Source organism: Petaurus breviceps, unplaced genomic scaffold (genome assembly GCF_028583685.1).
Source record: "Petaurus breviceps papuanus isolate PSGF00001 unplaced genomic scaffold, PetGlider_PUasm1.0 77, whole genome shotgun sequence".
NCBI classification, from domain to species: domain Eukaryota; kingdom Metazoa; phylum Chordata; class Mammalia; order Diprotodontia; family Petauridae; genus Petaurus; species Petaurus breviceps.
Window position 1 is genome coordinate 11,208,236 of NW_027186492.1, and position 20,744 is coordinate 11,228,979.

At 36.9% G+C, this 20,744-nt stretch overlaps 1 protein-coding gene across 5 annotated transcripts in view; it reads right to left on the reverse strand.

Moving 5' to 3' along the window:
• Positions 1 to 20,744, reverse strand: part of AKAP6 (A-kinase anchoring protein 6) — a 620,041-nt gene that overhangs the window by 56,518 nt on the left and 542,779 nt on the right. For all 5 annotated transcript variants that reach the window (XM_069105978.1, XM_069105977.1, XM_069105976.1 and 2 more), the window contains one exon: positions 4,429 to 4,644. In XM_069105978.1, coding sequence (XP_068962079.1) covers positions 4,429 to 4,644 — 216 coding nt within the window. The remainder of the gene's footprint in view (positions 1 to 4,428; positions 4,645 to 20,744) is intronic.

Sequence of the window (20,744 nt, forward strand, 5' to 3'; positions counted from 1 at the left end):
GAAGAATCTTTGCATGACACATCTCTGATAATGGAATGATAATTTAGAAATACATGAGATTAAAACAAACATCTAAGAACAATGGACTGTGCACAATTATTCACAAGAGAAAAATGGAAGTTATCAGCAACCCCCACCTCCCACCATGAAAGACTGCTGCAAATCACTAACAATAAGAGAAGTAGATATTAGCACACTTCACGTCCAGTAAATTGGTGAAGATTACAAAAGATGGAAAGAGTCAATTTGGAGTAGTTGAGGGAAGGTAGGCACAATGGCACTGTTAATGGAGCTGCAAAGTGGTGCAAACATTCTGGAAAACTATTTGGAGTTATGTAAAGATGGTCACTGAAATATCCATATGTTTTTACTTAGTGATTCCACTGCTAAATTGATATACCAAGGAGGTGAAAGACAGCTAATAAAGTTCTCTATATATGAAAACATTCACTGCAGCCCTTGTCATAATAAAGAATTGGAACAGAAGATATATCTATCAATTGGGGGATGACTAAGGCTGTGGTACATGAATATAATCAAATATTAATGTGTCATAATAAAGAATGAATATGAATAATGTAGAGAATATGGGAAGAGCAGTTTGAACTGATGCAGAGTGACATAAGTAGAACCAGGAAAACCATATATAACTACCACAATGTAAATGTAAATTTCACTAAAATGGTATCGTATGTCCTATAAAAGAATTGAGAAAAGTATGTTGGTTTTGAGTTGTTTTAGTCATGTCTGACTCTTCCTGATCCCATATGGGGTTTTCTTGGCGTAGATACGGGAGTGGCTTGCCATTTCCTTCTCTAGCTCATTTCACAAGTGAGGAACTGAGGCAAACAGGTTAAGTGACTTGCCCAGGGTCACAGAGCTAGTAAGAGTCTGAAGCCATATTTGACCTCAGGAAGAAGACTCTTTCTGGCTTCAGGCCCAGTACTCTATCTACTATGCCATCCCTGAGAAAACATACCTTCCTCCTTTCTTCCTTGTAGAAGCAGGGACCTAGGGGTATGAACTATAGCACATATTTTTTGAGGTGGTAAGACTCTGTTTTTTATCTTTGTTATGAAATAAAGTCTGTCAGGTAAGGGAGAATGAGAAATACATTTGAAAATGAATGTGATATTAAAAAATTATCATATTTTTTAAAAGAAAGAAAATGAAATGGATAAATCACTTCTAGCTACATAGTAGTGGAAATAATAATAGCTGACACGTACATTAGTACTTATACTCTCCCTTCCTTCCTTCCTTTTTTCTTTCTTTTTCTTCCTTCTTTCCTTCCTTTCTTTCTTGCAAAGCAGTCAGGGTTAAGTGACTTGCCCAGGGTCACACAACTAGTAAGTGTTATGTGTCTGAGGCTGTATTTAAACTTAGGTTCTCCTGACTCTACCACCTAGCTTCCCTGTACTTATAAGTTTCACAAAATATTTTCCATATATCATCTCATTTGAGTCTCACAGCAACCAAGAGAGCAAAGCACAAGTAATCTTATCCCCATTTTATAGATGAGGAAACTCACATCAGGAAGAATAAGGGATTTGCCCACAATCTTAAAACTAGTTGATATCAGAAATAGGATTTTAACTCTCTACTATGGGATTTTGACTATCTACTGTCCAATATTATAGACAGATTATTTTTATTTGAGTCTTGCCTCTGCCATACCCTCCCTGACCTCAGTCACCTATCTGTAAAACACAAGGGTAAATAAAACTAGATGATCTAACTGAGGTAAACAGGATTAAGTGACTTTCCCACAGTCACACAGCTAGTTAAGTGTCTGAGGCTGTATTTGAAGTCAGAAAAATCAGTCTTCCTGATTCTAAGCCCAGCACTCTATCCACTGTGCCACCCGATTATATGAGACACACTAAAACTAAATCATTTCCTTTTCTCAAAATCATTCTGAATGAGAATTTCCATCACCATAGCAATCCCAACCAAAGACCAGGGCAAAACTCTGCTGATGCTCAGTAGAGAAGAAAACCAGGAATGTGTATCTTAGTCCTGCAAAGCCAACTTGAATTTCATCCCATGGAAACATTCCAAAAAACAAAGTGAGATGTCTCAGACTCCATTGATGCTTAGACATTAAACAGTCTAAAGACTGCTCAGCACCTCAGACTTGTCATATCCCAGAAATTCATTTCATCCCCAAGTCTAATCCATCTTTACAATGGTTCCCTACTCAATTTAGCCCACAAGGGCTTATTTTTAACTATTACTGTTTCTACTAGCCCAGACTTAGCAGCTTCTTGCCTGGAACAAATAACAACTGCAACAAAAAAGGATCAGTGTTGCTTGTCACAGTTACTAACTGATGCTAAATTGTAGCAGGGCCTCCAAAATTGTAGCTTCAGGGCCTTCCCACTGCTGAAGCTTGCCCTTATTCCAGAAATGATATAAAAAGCTCCCTTCCCAGAGACAATTCTAAGCTCTAGTCTTCAGAGAGCTACTCCTGCCTTCTTGTCATCTTTTTATTTTCTTCTGAATCCCAAAAGAAATCCAGTTTTGCTTCCCTGAAGCAGGCTGAATACTAAGAAAATCAGATTGCAGAATTAACATTCAAGGCTTCACAGAGCTCTATTTGGTTCCTGTTTCAGGCATTTAATAACCACTGCCACAGATATTTCCCAGGGGAAAAAAAAAACCCTTTTCTATCTCTTACTGCCTCAAAGGTACCATAGCACCCCAACACAATGACTAAGTAGTTTTACAATAGGTAGTCTCAAGAAAACACAGTAAATTAGATAATTATTGGTAATAATTCGCAAGTCATAGGCAATTTGACAACTTTAGCTTAGAACCACTAAACAGCACCCCAGAGGCTAATATCACACTCTCTAGACTCAGGGTAGCTATATATGTGCAGGGAGCTTAGAAAGCCAACTGATTCACTGCCCCTTCTGTTCCTAGTCCCTGGTGCCAAACATATCAGACAAAAAATATTAGGGCACTATTAAAAATGGAATTCAGTGAAGACCTCACTTTGCCGTCGCTAGAACTATGAATCCCCAGCTTTCCACCAATCTGGAACTGGGGAATCTAAAGGGCCAGGAGTGGTTCCCTTTTTGTTTATTCAACTTATTTATTCAAACATAAGTGTTAGACCTTCTACAAACAGAATGCTGTCCTCAAATTCATGCATGAAAAACTTGGAATAATGGAGAGGGCCCCTAGACCTTCTGAAGTCAGGAAGACCTAACCTCTCCCAGACCTGGGCTTCCCTATATAATCTTGGACAGATCTCTTAACCTTTCTCTCAGCCCCGGTTTCCTCATGAGTAAATTGGTGATAATTTGTTGTTGTTTGGTCATTTCAGTCGGATTTGACTCTTCGTGACCCCATTTGGGGTTTTCTTGACAAGGTTGTTGTGAGAATCAAGTGAGATAATATATGTAAAGCCCTTTGTCGACTTTAGATATAAATGTCCATATTCTACTCTATCTCATAATCATACTCGTAGTCACATATGATTTCTTCATTTCTATATGTCAATGGCAGTATTAGTTGGGGGGTGGGGAGTTAGTTGTTCTTCAGTTGTGTCCAACAAGGAAATAAGAAGTTAGCAGTTAATAGAAAGTTTGTGACTGTGTTTGGGATTTTCTTGGCAAAGATCCTAGAGTGGCTTGCCATTTCCTTCTCCAGCTCGTTTTACAATGAGGCAAACAGGGTTAAGTGACTTGCTTAGTGTCCCATAGTTAGTGTCTTAGGCCAGATTTGAACTCGGGTTTTCTTGAGTCCAGTCCCAGAGCTCTATCTACTTTGCAAACCTAGCTGCCCATTCAGTAGTTGTGAGAGTCTGGTCTCACAAGTGGAACTTCTAATCCGATTTAGAAAGAATGATTTCTTCCAAGACTGAACTGAAACTTCCTCTCTCAGCAAATGTGTCAATGTGACACACTGTCGCATATCTGCCTCAGGTGGGAAATAAAGGAGGATTGGTGTCTAAATCAGAGCTCACCCACATCATGTAATGAAAAGGTAAACACTGTTTTATTTCAAGAAAATATGCACTGCCCCATATGCTCAGGAAGTACCAAATCAGCTCCTAGCAAAATATTCACAGGGTCTTGTATGATTAACAGGTACTCTGGGCAAGGGGTGATTTAAGAAATTGAGTGAATTAATAGTTTGCTTTGGTGAGGTTCAATAAAAACCTGTGCACTATTAAAAACAGAGCATTGAGACATATTAAAATGCATCTTATTAGTCAGGCAAATCTGAGCCCTGTGGGGGGAAAAACGAGCTTCATTTACTGATTGGAGAGAAGTACACCTTCAGTCAGTAAAGCTACTCGTAAAATGAACATGTTTGCCAAGCCATAGAAGAATGGTCCTTCTGTGGATAAAAAAAAAAAAATCAAGAAGAAAAAGAAGAGAACACTGGGCCTTTTTAAAAGCAAGCATCACTCACCCGCTCCTTGCCCAACTTCTTTTGTAGCCTCGTTTGCCACTGGACAGCTTGCATGACAATGGCCTCCCACCTTCTTTCAAGGTTCACTATGATCAGCTGCATGGGTTGGTGATCAGCGTTCAGATTGCAGGTCTCCTGGTCATCCAGAAGGTGTTGGCATAAACGGAGGACGGAGGCCACCCCACGCCGGTGTTGCTTGATTTCATTACATAGAGACTGTAACAGAGAGAGGAATCCACAGACATAAGTAATGCCATTTGCCCTCAAACTTTCCATTAACTGCTAACTTCTTATTTCTTTACATTTTACCTTCTTCAGCTACACTCATCATTTCCAATCACAAGTAATAGCAGGCTAGTGAGGCCAAAACACACCTGTGGTTTCCTTTCGATCAGGGTTTCTTTTGTCATCCTGAGGATTTTATTTTATGAATTTAAAAACATTATTATGAAAAGGAGTCCATAGACATCTCCAAGAATGCCATGTCAAAAGGGGTCCATGACACAAAAAAAGGTTAAGAACTCCCCTGCTTTAGATGAATATCTAGTGTTGCCAGCTAATGCTTAACAGAACGTTCTTTCCCCCATCCCACCCCCCTCCTTTCATCACCTTCTCCACTGGGTTATGTACCTGAAAGCTAGTCTATTCCCCTTTGAGACTTAGTCATTTAACATTTTCAAATTGAATTAAAGAAACCTTTCAAGAAACATATATGTCAAGCGCACAGCCTGGCCCAATTTGATTCAATCCCCCTGGAAACCTGAAATGAGGGGAAAAGTCCTACAGAAGGCAATTAGACACCATTAAAGGAAGTAGCTCTGTCATTAAATGCTTTGGGGCAAGAAGGTTTGGAGGTTTTTGATATGCTTGAAAGAAGTTAAAGGAAACTAAAAGCTGTTCAAAATATAAAACCTCTTTTCTGAGGGGGAAAAACAGATAATTGAGCTATTCCTGTTCTTTCTAAACTTGATTTAAAAAAATGAAAAAGAAATTAAGGTATCAGCTTATTACATCATTTTGTTTAAAATAAAAAGTTATATATACCCAAATAGACACATAGAGGCAATTTAGAAGGAATATAAAAGCATTGAAACACCATTTTGCCTCTCCTGCCCAACCCCCCAGGAAGTTTTTATATGGCTGCAGTGACCCTAGGCTGAAATGACTACTAAAAATACTGGGTACACATGTCTAAAAACGCTCTATCTTTTCTTTGCCTACGGATAATGTGTAAGTGATAGTCTAATTCAGAGCCTTCAAGAAAAATGATGATTATATCCACCAACATCACAGAATTACTAATCTCTTTCTACTGGCACAATTGGACTGTTCTAACAGTTAACAGATTGCTTATTAATCAACGAGGGTAAACAAGACAATGCAATTTCATTTAGAGAGAGAGTTTTAATGCCTAAAAGTATTTGTGTTCAAAATGTTAATCCAGATCAGGCTTCATTAGAAGAAGTCTTAAAATGATGAAGTGCATTTCATTGAAATGTACACTGAGAAGTAGTAGATCAGCAGGTGGACATTTCATACAGATGTTCCATTTATTGATATAATGCATTCTATAGCCATTTAAATTACCCTAACTCAGTAATAGCCAGAATTCTATTATTTCTGTAATGAGAGAACCCTGTACCTTTAATATTTCTGAATTTTAAATAAGGTGAATGACAAATTCCCAAACCTCTATTTATGGCAAAATATGACCAGGAATTTTATTATTCAATTTATACCAGTGCTGCATTTTCACATATGTTTCCTGAATTTACCCTTATTTATTTTCCTAGGGTTCATTACTATTTCCCTACATAGCTCCTGGTAAACCATCAGGTGTGACATATTTCTTTTCTTATGCTATTCATTAGTCTAATATTAGATGACGAGAACCCCCTACTCCACCCCTGCCCAGAACTACACAGAAATAACATTGAGGACCTGATTTACCACAAAACAAAGACCCTTAGAGAGATATAAAGTTATCCTACTGGCATCCTGCTTTTCCATCCCTAATCGTACTGTGCACATTTAAATACAACTTAATTTTTTAATTTGTAGCACTGAAGAATAATTTCATGGCAACTGCACTTGATTTGAGGGATACTTTTACAAATTTTTTAATAGTGATACATGTTGAGTTGTTTCAATCATATCTGACTCCTTGTGATCCCTTTTTGGGATTTTCTTGGCAAAGATATTGGAGTGGTTTGCCCATTTCCTTCTCCAGATCATTTTACACACAAGGAACTGAGGCAAACAGGGTTAAGTGACTTGCCCAGGGTCTCACATAGCTAGTAAGTGTCTAAGGCCAGATCTGAACTCATGAAGATGAGTCTTCCTGATTAGCTTCCCAAATAGTGGGATATTTGCATTTTTTAAAGAAATTTGAAGTTGTTTTTTTTTTCTTTCTCTATGGGGAGAAGAAGAAGGGAGCAAGTTTAGATGAAAAAGGGGGATGAGGTAGGGGTAGTAGTCTATGCATCAGGTATTGCTTTTTCCAGAACTGAAACTGAATGGAGTCAAAATTAGACTGCCAAAGCTGAGAATCGAATTATTTCATAGTTAAATAAACAAATGAAAAGGAATGACAGAAAGGACCCTGTAGAATTAATAGAGGATATTATACTGGGTAAGATTTAGAAAGATCTACTGGCAGATTTTTTTTTTTACCAGTTCTAAAACAAGACACAAGATCAGTTAGGTGGTAAAAACAAAAACAAAACCTCAAAGGTCATTGAATATGTGGAGATTTTTAAAAGGAATCAAAATGACCACCGGTATTGTCACCATGATATTTTAGAGTATATCAGCCTAATCTCTACCATGTTGTTGTCCTCCAGTCATTCATGTCCAACTCCTTGTTGGACCCTGTGGACCACAGCATGCCTAAACTGCCCGTGAGGTTTTCTTGGCAAAGATACTGGAGTCAGTTGCCATTTCCTTCTCCAGTGGGTTAAGGCAAACAAGGTTGGGTGACTTGCCCAACGTCAAATGTCTAGTAAGCATTTGAAGTCAAATTTGAACTCAGGTCTTCCTGACTACAGGTCAAGGGGTTTTTTTTTTACACTGAGTCATCTAGCTGCCTTAATCCCTAGCATGAGGTAGTTTAAATGGAGAGATTAATACAAAAATTGTAAAAAACAAACAAACGAAACCCCGTTCCCGTTCACATATATTATCTGATTTTTAGATGTTTTTAAAAATTTCAAACATGCCAAAGATTTAGTCTGTACTCAGCATTAATAACCCCTTCCCTTGTTTAAAAACGGGAAAATCCCAAAGGGAATTTTATATGGTCAACATGTCATTCCCCCCTCCCCCTGCCAAGTATGTGAAGATAGCTATTCTGAAAGTATCTAGGATATCATCATTGATAAACTAACTCTCTTCTACATAATGGGGTTTCTATGACAACCATTAAAATATTTATTTATTTGTAATCATAAACAGATACCCAAGGAAACCAGCATATCTAGGCTATGACACCTCTTAGAAATACTTATTTAGGACTATTTCCATGCTAAAATATGGATATCAAAATGTCAAAATATAGCTATATGAGACAATTCATTGTGATTATCCTTGATTTATTTTGAAAAGAAAATACTTTTAAATAGGGATTCAAACATGCACCCTAGCTAATCATGTAGTACAGAAATAAGTCAGGCAAATATATAAAACAATTTTTTTTAGTTATCTGATGAGCTCTTGATTTTCCCCTACTCTCACTCCACACAAAATAGGAAAAGGAAAAAGCATTAAAACTACCCATTGTCTACTACTGCCTACTGAGGAGTTGGTTGAACTTTCTGATGAGTTGATGCAGAATAATGAAGGATTGCCAACTAAGCAAGCTGTTTAATTAACCTGAAAGCAGGGTTGATATGCGTGTTGAAAGAATGCTCAGATGACTGATAGATATTTCTATGATACATATTCTAGTATGGAGGGCTGTCATATAATATTGTGATGTGGGTATGGTCTGTATTTTACATGTGTCTAATGTATTTGGTCATTATATGTGACTTATGCATACTAAGTATTATGCATGGCATGAGACATATTTTAGCTGCATATATCAAATTTGTTTTACATTTATGGATGTTGTATACCAGACATCTATTCTGAACCTGCCTGTGATAGACATGGCAACTATGTGAAATGCTAGCTTGTATACCTACAGACATCTTGATGTATCCCAAATGATTTCCAGGAATGAAATTTTTTTTTCACAGAGGGGAGAATATAAGTGTTAAAGCCCTCAAGTGGCTCACACTTCAAGTATTATTCTATTCCTAGGTGTCAAAGATGAAAATAGAGAATGGCCTGGTCATCCATTTCTATTAGAGAAAAGAATGAAAAAGTGTTTATACTTTATTGTTCCTTTGAGAGCTATGAATAAATTTCTCTATCAGTTAGCCACTAATTGACTGAGGGATCAGCTTCTCCACTTGGTATCCCTTAAAATAGCCCATCAGCTTTGTAGATAAGAGACTTTCATGGAGTCCTTCAACAGGGGAGCACTGGCAGTTGATAATAGAATCCAGCTGTGGAGTTTTAGAGAGTAGTGAGCCGAGGGTGACTACGGGTGTGATATGACCAGCAGATCTATTGTGAACAACATGAGCTCAGTCTGAGTAAAGAAAAACTATGAGAGCTCTGTAGTGTTGGAGGTGTAATTTACCATGACCATGTGTGTTTCTCTTCCACAATACCCTGTATGTGTCCCAGCATTCCTGTTGATGCCAAGTTTATTTGTGAAAGATTGTACCCTAGGTTTAATAAATGCCTCTGCTTTCAATTAATGTGTCAATTGACTAAGCATTGAAAGTTGTAGAAGCTCATGAGCCATAATTTTAGAACTGGGGACTCCAAAAGCACTTTGAATCTAGGGTAGTTGTCTACAAGGGGATCCAGGCCATAAGTGAGAGTTGATACAGCAGGCGCAAGGGCTGGCACATCATCAAGTATTGCCAACCATATCCAGAGATGGACCAGAGGCACAACAAGAGTAAAGGATAAATGATGCACGGACAGTTCTCTTGCTTCATTGAAATTTACCCAATGTAAAGAGAATGCAAAAGAGGTCCTTGGAATTTTGGAGACCACCTAGCAGCAATCTTATGAAAGGACCTAGAAGGGAAAGCACACAGGGTGAGCTGCAATGTGTATCTTTGGGAGGAATACTCACATTGATGAATCTACAGATCTATGGAAATACAACATTATGAAAATGTTGTCAGTGTTCACACTGATCAACTATGCATCTTATACTCAGTTCAGTGAAAACGACGTGTAAGTTTGTTTTGAGCCCATTCTGACTGCTTTTATCAATCTTTGGGGAATATCTAACATCTGTTACAGATTGCCAACATTGTTCTTGCTGTAGACTTCACTGTTTAACACTAAGGAGAAACCTGAAGACTGCTTATAGATATGTTAGACTAAACAAATGACTATGGAAGTCCTAGAAAACCTTGGTTTCCCCTATATTTTGAGGTATCTTTGAGTTTACCTATTTTTTTTTTATTAAGAATATTAGCATTTTAATTGCTTAGGGAAAGATTGTGGGTTTTTCCCCCATATGATAGTCTATGACAATATTTTTTTTTGAGTTTGCTTGTGGAGCAGTAGGTAGATGCCTTATATAAAGAAGACTGTTCAAAAGACAGGGGCAAGAATCTCAATATAGGAAAAGATGTGGAGAGGTTGCTATTTGCTTCAGAGTCATAGAATCACAGATTTAGACGAGGTCAAGACCAGCCCCTCATTTTGCAGAGAGGAGTTAAATGAAGCAAGTGGACAGGTACAGTGGATGGAGTACTGGGCTTGTAGTCAAGAAGATCTGCTTCAGATATTAGCTATATAATCCTGGGAAAGTCACTTATCCTCTGTCTACCTCAGTTTCCTCATCAATAAAATGTGTTATTGTTCAGGCATTTCAGTTGTGTCTGATTCTTTCTGATTTCATTTGGGGTTTTTGTGGCAAAGATACTGTAGTGATTTGGCATTTCCTTCTCCAGCTCATTTTACAGATGAGGAAACCGAGGCAATGAGGGTTAAGTGACTTGCTCAGGGTCACATGGCTAGTAAATGTCTGATGGCATATTTGAACCCAGGAAGATAAGTCTTCCTAACTCTAAGCCCAGCAATCTATTCACTGTGTCACCAAACTTTCCCCATCAATGAAAGGAGGGTAAGGAAATTATTGTGGGAATTGAATGAAATAATGTAAAGTTCTTTGAAAAAAAACTTAAAATGCTATTTAAATGCCACCACCATCATCATCGTCATTATCGTCATCATCACCATCATCTATATCATCTATTATTTTTGCCCAGCATCATACAAATAAGTGGTAAAGACAGGATTTGAACCCAAGACTACTTGACTTCAAGTCCAGTGCCGTATACATGACATTTATTTAGTGTTAAAATCACTATTACTGCATTCACTGGCTCATAGATTAAGTGATTTGTTTAAGGTCACACAACTAGTTAATGGTAGGAATAGGGTTCAAACACAGCTTTTGTGACCGTATGTTTGCTGCTCAGTTTATTGCACCATGCTGCCTCTCCACACTAATTAAATCATGGATCTATCAAAATATCAAAGTATTTAAGGGTCAGACTCCAGAGACTAAAGGAGGAATTTCATTTGCAGATGGGATAATTAGCAATTGAATAACAAGTCTGGTTGGCCAGATACTTTTCTTTGTGCAGTTCTCCGAGAACAATTTCTTATAGAAAGCTGTACAGACCAATTTAAATTGATGTTTCCAATTTCTATTTTCATCATTTGCAGAGCTGAGTCTTTCAGAACATTGAACAATTCGATTTTTAATTTTCAAACCACTGATGGAGAATAATAAAAGCTGCAAAGTTAGAAATATCACACTTGGCTGACACCCATGAGAAGATATCATTTCCAAAGATTCCTAATGGATTAAGTAGCAATAATAAAAATGCAGCCTAATATAGTCCTAAATTTGGACATTTGAGTCCTCCTTCACTTAATGGGCTCTGCAGTTTATTGGTCTTAATTTGAGGGTTTTCCCATGTCATTATCAAAATTATGCTGTTGAAATGCTAAAACACTGAATTCTGAGAATGCCAAGGGAAGAAAGACATGTGGGAATATTTATACTATCATTTTATCTCAAGCACGCAAAATATAATGCTCCCTGACCCCTTCATTACTTTATTTTGTTGGCTTCTTCCCTGAGCATGATGGTGGGTTTCAACCCTACTAGTGTAACCGAGTTGGAAGATTTAACTCTTTGTTCCTGCTTTCCAGACAAAATAGCTGTATATGGCCTGGACTGAAATTGTTCTGGGTCTAAACACTGAAATGAATCTGATAGTTGTAAAACCTTCCAAAAGCGAGTTGGAAAAGGAAATGGCAATCACCCTAGAATCTTTGCCAAGAAAACCCCATGGGGTCGTGAAGAGGTAGACATGACTGAACAACTGAATGATAATAGTGGTCTTTCTGACTGCTAAGCTGCTGGAGAACATAGAAGGCTAGTCTATGGTTTTATCAAAAACTAAAAAGCAATAATATTGATAGCATTCATATAAGCATTTTAAATAAGTTATCTCATTTGATCTTCCCAACAAGCCTGAGTACTATTATTATCCTTATTTTACAGAAGAGGAAACTGAGGCAGAGGCTAAATGGCTTGTTCAGGATCACATAACTAGTTAATGACAGGCAGTCATTTAACTCGTGTGTTCCTGGTTCCAAGCCCAGGAATCTTATCAACTGTACTTTTTATCAGTTTATATAAGATCATGGAACTTGGAATCATAGGACCTCAGTTTTAATCCCAGCTCTGTAACTTTGTAGCCACAGAAATTACTATTTGAATTTAGTTGTCATTATCGTTTAGCAGTTGACACAATATTATTAAATACTTCATGTACTGTGTAAGCTCTTTGTTGATGCTATACAGATTTTGGTCCCTAGGAAGTCAATAAAATGCTACATACCAGGACGGCTAGGTGGCACAGTAAATAGAGCATCAGCCCTGGAGTCAGGAGGACCTGAGTTCAAATCAGGCCTCAGATACTTAACATTTAACTAGCCATGTGACCTTGGGCAAGTCACTTAACCCCAATTGCCATCAAAAAAAGTGAAAAAAAAAGGCTACATACAAACAAGTGGTCATACTTCACTCTTTCTTTGTTATCTTTTTTTTTTTTTAGCAAAGCCCCTCCAATCTCCTTCATATATACCCTGGGAGAGTTTCTCCATTAGCAGGCTCCTGGGATCTTCAAAAGCTTCTTGACAAATAGTTTAGACTTCTGTTCCTCTCTTGAAATCTTCTATCATTTAGATAATTTTCAATTTTGTTCATCTTTCCCATAATGTCTGAGGAACATCAATTCACTTCTGTCTTCACAATCAGAATTCACATTTATTCCTTGTCTCCCAAGTCTCTCTTCTTTCTAATTAGCACAAAACATCAAATCTCCCTGAACTGACAATTCCATCACTACCCTTTTCAAGTGTCTCCAAATAAAATGTCAATTCCAGACAGCAATTCTAACCCTCAATTCTACTACAATTTATCACCTCTTACTCTCTGACTACATTTCATCTCCATCTCATATTTCTCATTCCTTTAGCTAAATTTATACATATATATGTATGCATATACATATATACACCCACACATATAAATGTAAGTATGTCCTCCTGCTATTTTTTTCATCTTTTTCTGCCAGCAAAATTCTTGTAACATTAAAAATTTCCTCATGTTAAAAGGTATTTCCACTTATTTGGTATAACAGTTTGATGAAATGGAATCTTATTTGGAAGGATTTTATTCCCTTTTGTCTTCATTACTGCCATTTTTATCCATGAAAATTTATTCATCTGTAATTAATCTGTACCTTAACTGTGTTGTACACTTTATAACAAGTTAAACAGACTCTGTCCCTACTTTCAAGGAGTTTCTGTACTGAAATAATGAAACCATGTGTCGTAGAGAAGTATGAGTGAGCAGAACAGATGTGAAAGAAATCAGGGGCAAGGAAAATTATACTCTGATAAAATTTTACCATATGTGGAATTAGAACACATCAACAAAGGACAAGAAAACCAGGAAGTTGAGCCCTGGCACTGTATTCACCAAATGATTTTGTTTAGCTTAAGGGTGGGGAACCTGCAGCCTTGAGACCACTTGTGAACTTCTAGGTCCTCAAGTGCAGCCCTCTGACTGAATCCAAACTTCACAGAACAAATCCCCTTAATAAAAGGATTTGTTCTGTAACACTTGGACTTGGTCATAAGACTGCACTTGAGGACCTAGAAGGCCACATGTGTCCTTGGGGCCACAGGTTCTCTACCCCTGGTTTAGCTGGCTAGTTTGTTTTGGCTCACATAGACAGGATCAGTGAAATTTATGGAGATAAACATTTTATCCAAAAGAGAGTATGAATGACACATTTTTAGGGGAATGATGTAGAGGAAAAAGTGTTGAACTTTGGGTCTGGCAGACAATTTTGAATACTCACTAGCTGTGTGACAATAAGAAAGTCACTTAATTTTTCTAAGCCTCAGTTTCTCCATCAGCTGTAAAATGAAGGTAACAATAGCTCCTACATCCCAGGTCTGTTGTTAGGCTCAAGTGAGGGCACGTATATAAAATGCTTCTATGCAAACTTTAAAGTTCAATATAAATATCAGTTATTAGTGTTGCTTTTCTGTTATTATTGCTGTTGTATTGTTGTTATAAATCTCATGCTTATATTTTCTGATGGAGTCCAAATAAGAACAATCCTGAGACAAGTCACTATTCTATGACTATTCTTTTATGTTTAATTATAATCAGATATCAGCATGAATGGATAAAGTATCTGGTTTATCATCATTGAATAAAAATATTGGGAGGTTAGCTTATCCTGTCTGGGCTCCCTGAAAGCATGCTTGATTTAAGTCTAGTGGCAGACAGAACAGGGACATTAGCCAGCTGATCCTATTCCCACAAGATTTTTAGCTCCCCTTCTAGTTTTCTAGGTTTTGAAACCTTTTTGTTTGCTATTGTGAGAGTTAGATATGGCAACATCTATTAAAATGTTCTTATGGACTGGTACTATGCTCAAGAGATTGTGGGCAACAATTCAGTCTGTGATAATAGTTTGGTTCCAATACAGTTAATTGGTTGAGTTCTCCAGGATATTTTGAGGTTTGTATTTGTATTACCTCAATTTGTTGGTCATCAGTCCGTGAGAGAAAAAGTAAGCTTCTGACATAGAATTCTAGCCTCCAGGTCATGTCTTGCTAGGTATTTGGTAGGCACTAAATTTTTACATTGTATTGCACAATTTCTATCATTTCCACATGCAATCTCAATAACTAAGTCTAGGCTCCTTTAACATAAGCCTTGTGTAATTTTTGGTAGCAATAATTTGGTCCTGAATGCTGTCATGAAGCTTTCCTTTTCCAGAGACAAATCCACATGATTCAGCCATTGGCTTAGTGCTTCTGTGCTGATAAGTAACTAACTGAGTTCATGCAGATGTCACCTATGGAGTGTCTTTTGATTCCATTCTTGGATATAAATCATCCCATAGTCTCTATCTGGACATAGACTACTTTCTGTTACATTTCACAAATCTAATGACATGTCCCTGTTATCAGCCTGGACTGATGAAGTGATAGTAAAGTGGTATATGCTTGTTCCAAAGGTACTTCTGTAGATTTGTTTTTACCTGTTTATCCTATGCTCTAAGAATATACATATAATATACGTGTGTATATACATATATATCAAACTTATTCATCCTTTATTATTAATTTTTTAGTTTTAAATTTTTTTAGAGCTGGGACAGCTAGATGGTACAGTGAATAGAGCACTGGTCCTGGAGTCACGAGGACCTGAGTTCAGATCTGATCTTGGACACTTGACACTAGCTGTGTGACCTTGGGCAAGTCACTTAACCCTAATTGCCCTGCTTCCCCCTTCCAAAAAGACCAAAAAATTTTTTTTAGAGCTGCCATGGGGTGGTTGGCATTTTGTTTCATTAATATTATACATGTTTTTTAAGATATTTTTCCAAGCCCATGATGATTCATTTTATAGTTCTAAAAGTGTACAGTAAAACTAGCAGTATGTATGCATCAGTTGCATTAAACGTGCTCTTTCTATTCAGCTTTGATTTCAGGATACCAGAAGGTCTCTTAATTTGTATAGCCACAGAATTCTCTTTGCGATCTTCCTATATAGAGTGTCTTAGTGAAGGAGTCCAAGGGATTTGTAGGCATAGCCTTTACCTATTGTTTCAATGCAGCCTTCCAGATTCAATCATGAAGTTTTAAGTCTCTGTATCTCCTTTGTGCATCAAGAATTGCATTATTAAAAAAAAGGGAAAAAAAAGAATTGCATTATTATCAAGTCCAAATGAAATTTTAATTTCTTTGGAGAAAGATTCCACCAGATGACAGAGCTATTTAATGTTTTTTTTTTCTTTTATCTTTATGGAGACATAAATCTTGATGTCATCCATACACATGAAATGATTAATCCAATATTTTGTTTAGACTCTTTTTTTGGAAGCTATATTTAGTTCTATTTAGGAGGAATGATTATAGATTTAAGATTGGGTAGAATAGTAATGGGCTTAAACTATCTCCTGGAAAAATAACACATTTTCTATAAATCGTTCTTGACATTATTATATTGGTAACATGTTCCAAATAGAAAAAAAAATCTCTAAGTGGACACCAAATATTCTACAAATCTTACTATATTTGGGTATATTCTGTATACTTATAATACATTAATAAGCCATGATTGTGGAACTGAATCAAGGATTAAATAAATGGTATGGGACCCTTGTGCAGCTTGTTCAATAATTATTGAATCTATAATAAGTTGCTTTTTTACCTTCTGAGACTTCATGACCCAAGATTTTCAATCTTCCTATAATATATTGTTTCTTTATAAGTGTTTTTTAGGGGGTGGGTGGGATATAAGCTGTGAGTGCTTTATATAAATTACATGACCATATAATTGACCTATCTTAGTAGGAATCTCTGGAGTTATCATCTTTTGGTGATTATATATATATATATATGATACCCTCTCCTAAGAAACATGGGATTATGCTTGTGTCTGTTAGTAAGATGGTAAAATGCTTTTCTAGTAATAAATTTGCCACTGTGAAACATATGAATCAGTAATTATGGATCTTACAGTAAAGCTAGAGGTTCACTCAGTCTTCTTGCTGTAACTTCTATTATTTATTATATTAATGGCGTACAAGTTTTCATCTGATCCAAATTGTGTTTTCATTGTGTTGGATCTATAGAGAATGGACGATTGGAAAATTTCTACATTCCCCTTCTTCAGGGATTCTCTTTTGACTCTGATTTTTCTCAAAAGCCTCTGTAGTAGAGCTTCTGATTGATGATAAATTGTTTATGCTGTTCTTTGTTCTGATTTGACTCCTTGTGTTGCTTTAACTTTTAATAGAGCAATCTAGCTTTTAAGTTTTCTACTGTGTATTCTAGCTACTCTCCTAGGCTGGAAGTCTAGCAGCCATTCACAGAAGCCACACTATTGATCAGTAGGGAAGCTTAAATTTGTTCTGTTTCCAGTTCACGCTTCTTTTGGAATTTTGGTGGCCTCTACTTCCAGGAACTCACCATAATGGTCCTAAACTTAATACAGAAATCCAGTCAATCAGCTTTAACCTTACTGCATCTCAGAATGCCAGAGCTTCTGCGATCCAGCCTGAGCCCCATGAGTAGCAAATATTTCAGGGATATGTCAACATACCCACTGATATTAATGTACTCTTCCAGTATTTTTCCACAGATTTTTAATAGATCTTTCAAATCACTTTTGTCATGATGGTTTTTGACATTTGTCCTTAGGAGTATTCCTTGATAGCTCTCCATTTTGTCTCATGGTTCTTACCAAGGCAGTAGCTACTGCATATGCTGCTTTATGGAGGTTCTGAAGTGTTTGGATACTTTCCATGAAACAAAGTGAAAGAATACATTCATGATGCTTATAGTAGATACTAGTTATTTTTTAATTACTTTATATTAATATAACCATTCTGCTATTTGGATTCATGCCATCAAACTCAAAAAGGGCTTTTTAGAATTCTAGTCTAAGTATGCCCATCTCTTCTTTAGAACCATTTGAGATATTGGTGCTGTTTCTGTCACTCCTTTAGTGATTAGGTATAATTTCTGAAGGACACATTAAGTAAACATTTTCAATAACAGGGACTTCACTGTTTTCCTCCTCTGATTTTAGTAGTTTCTGGATTTCATTTCCTATTTTATCTAATTTCGGCTTAGGGATGGGATTTACTTTTGTTGTGGTTTATGGTTTTCACGCCTTGTTTGGAAATACAATACTGTGTGACTGGAAGTTGATAGTACTACAAGCCAACTATTTTTTTTAAAGCAATCAGGGTTAAGTAACTTTCTCAAGGTTACACAGCCAGTTTTTTCTAGGTGTGGTGCTAAGTATCTGAGCCCGGATTTGATCCCCAGGTCATCCTGACACTGGAGCTGGTGCTCTTACTCATTGTGCTACCTGGCTGTCCCTACAAGCCAACTATTGATAAAAAGCAGCATGAAGTTCTTACCTATACCTGGTAAGCTTTTTTTTTTTTCCAATTCTGTATCATATATCACTGGCAAATAAGGAAAATATTCCTATCTTCAATCCATTTTACGCATATTTATTTTCCTGCTTTGTCATTAGCATTTCTAGCAGATGAAATGTTGGTAATTCTGATTTCTTTCAATGTAGCTTACTTTCTCAAGGTATCAGAACATGGGGGAGGGGGCAAGGGAAGGAAAGGTTCAACTCATTTTACTTTCCTTTGTGTTGAACTGATCATTGTGATGGTTCCAAGTAGAGCCAAGCTGCAATATTCTCTTAACCCATTTATTTCTTAGATTCTTTTTTTTTTTTTTTGCTTTTTTTTTGGAGGGCAGTTGGGTTTAAGTAACTTGCCCAAGGTCACACGGCTAGGTTTTTTTTGTTTGTGTGTGTTAAGTGTCTGAGGCCGGATCAGAACTCAGTTCCTCCTGACTCCAGGGTCAGCACTCTACTCACTGCGCCACCTAGCCACCCTGTATTTCTTAGATTCTTAAAAGCTTTTCCATCACATTAAATGGGGCCCAATCAGTGGCAATATTCAATTATATTCATATACCATAATTTTTTGTTTATGTAGTCCTCAACTGATGGATATCCCCTTAAATTCTAGTTCTTTTCTTTCTTTTTCCTATTTAATTCCTTCTTCAAGATTGGAAAAGTTTGTTTTCTTTTCACCCTCATTTGTTTCCATGTTGAGATTATGACATTTTCATTACATTGGGTGGGGCTCAATCAGTGGTATCATTAGAACCCAAATGACCACTGTTGGAGGGTTCCTTCTAGGCCTTCTCTTCTTCCAGAGGGGTCTCAAGGCACATCGAGTTCCCAATGCACAGCCTCGTGGTTGGCACCTCCTCACTTTGCCATTGCCTCTTTTCCCAAGGATATAAATGATGGATTGGGATTTGAAGCAGGTATTGTTGTAGACGTATTGATTGATTATATTGAGATTTTGTATTATATAATCACTAATTTTATATTATAAATGTTTGTACTCATACTGTTTTATTGGCCAACCACCATGCCAGATACCATAGGAGAAGGGACTGTACAAAAGAGGTCAACTCTGGAGTATTTTAGAATATAGTTGCAGAGATGAGGCTTGTATACCCAAAGCATTATAAAACAATTTAAGCATGTATATAAGAAGTGATACATTGAGTGGTATAAGCTATAAATGTTGTAGAAATTCAAAGAAGGGAAAGTTCAATGTGAATTGGAAGAGTCAGAGAAAGCTTCAAGGCACAAATGGAAATTGAACTGGGTCTTATCTATATAGGTAGAGAGGAAGTATACCTGGAGGTAGTTCTGTGGCCTCTACCTACCTAGGAGTATGAATGAGCCAGTTTGAACTGCCTCATGAGAGCTGATTGTTAAATTTTTAGTGTGAGCATTTACACCTTGGAAATCAGCAAAAGCTATAAATTATGGCTTGATTTATTGTTTTGTTGATTCTCCAGATTTAAGAAAACAAAATTAAGAAAACATTGTTAATGCTATTTACACTTAGAAGTGTGTCCTACAGAAATATATATATATATATATATTTTTTTTTAAAGAATGTTATTTACTAATACAACCCTGTCCCACCCCAATGGAGGTCTTCAAGCAGAGTGAGGTTGAATGTCCATTTGTCAGAAATGATGTTGAGATGACTCCTCTTCAAGTACAGAGTGGAAGAGGCAACTTCTGGAGTCCCTTCAAAGTGTTGAGATTCTATCATTCTACAAAGGGAATCCTGAGCTTGTATTTGGGTATTTAGTGTAGGATGGAGTAGGGAAAAAACAGAAGGATGGTCCATAAAACATATCTATTGTCTATTTTAGAAACAGGGTAAAAGTTCAATTAGATGATCAGAATAATGATAATGATGATAATAGTAACAATAGCAGCAAGTTCAGAAGTGAAAGCAAAAAAAAAATAAAAGAGCTGTAAAGTACCTAGCTGCAGCAGTTTAGCCAAAATTATGTATATAAAGCTATGTCTGACTCACGCCTGAAGCAAGGCATAATGTTTTATGAGCATGAGGGCTTGTTGTGGTGATTCAAGATACTGCTGCTGCCACTAAAACTTATTGCAAATATAATGCTAAACAAGGTAAATGATAAGCACCGATCTCCGGTGATTAGTGGAATGACTGCAGGTGTATTCAGAGGCAGTGCACTACCTTTGTGCTAAGGGAAAAGTAATACGTGTACTACCTACCTCACCGGGTTATTTGGAGGGAAACACTTTGAAACCTTAAAATGCTACAGAATCCAGAGCTATTATGCATCTCATTTCTGCCATCAGGCATTATGATATGAGTAAGATTTGATGCCAACAGTTGACCTTCAACTGGGGGTTAGTAAATGGATTAACAAATGATGATGAGCACAGACATTCAGAAAGCAACTGCTATAACATATAGTAGAATGGAGCTACAGCCACCAACCAAGGCATTGTATGATGTACATGTGTATGCATGTATATGGAAATAGTTATGGATAGAGCGCCAGACCTGGAATTAGGAAGACATTAAGTTTAAATCCAGCGTCAGACACTTATTAGCAGCATGACCCTCATAAACCATTCAAGCCCTGTTTGCCTTAGTTTCCTCTTCTTTAAAATGGGAGTAATAATGGCATCCTACTTCACAGGGTTGTTATGAGAATCAAAAGAGATAATAATTGTAAAGCAT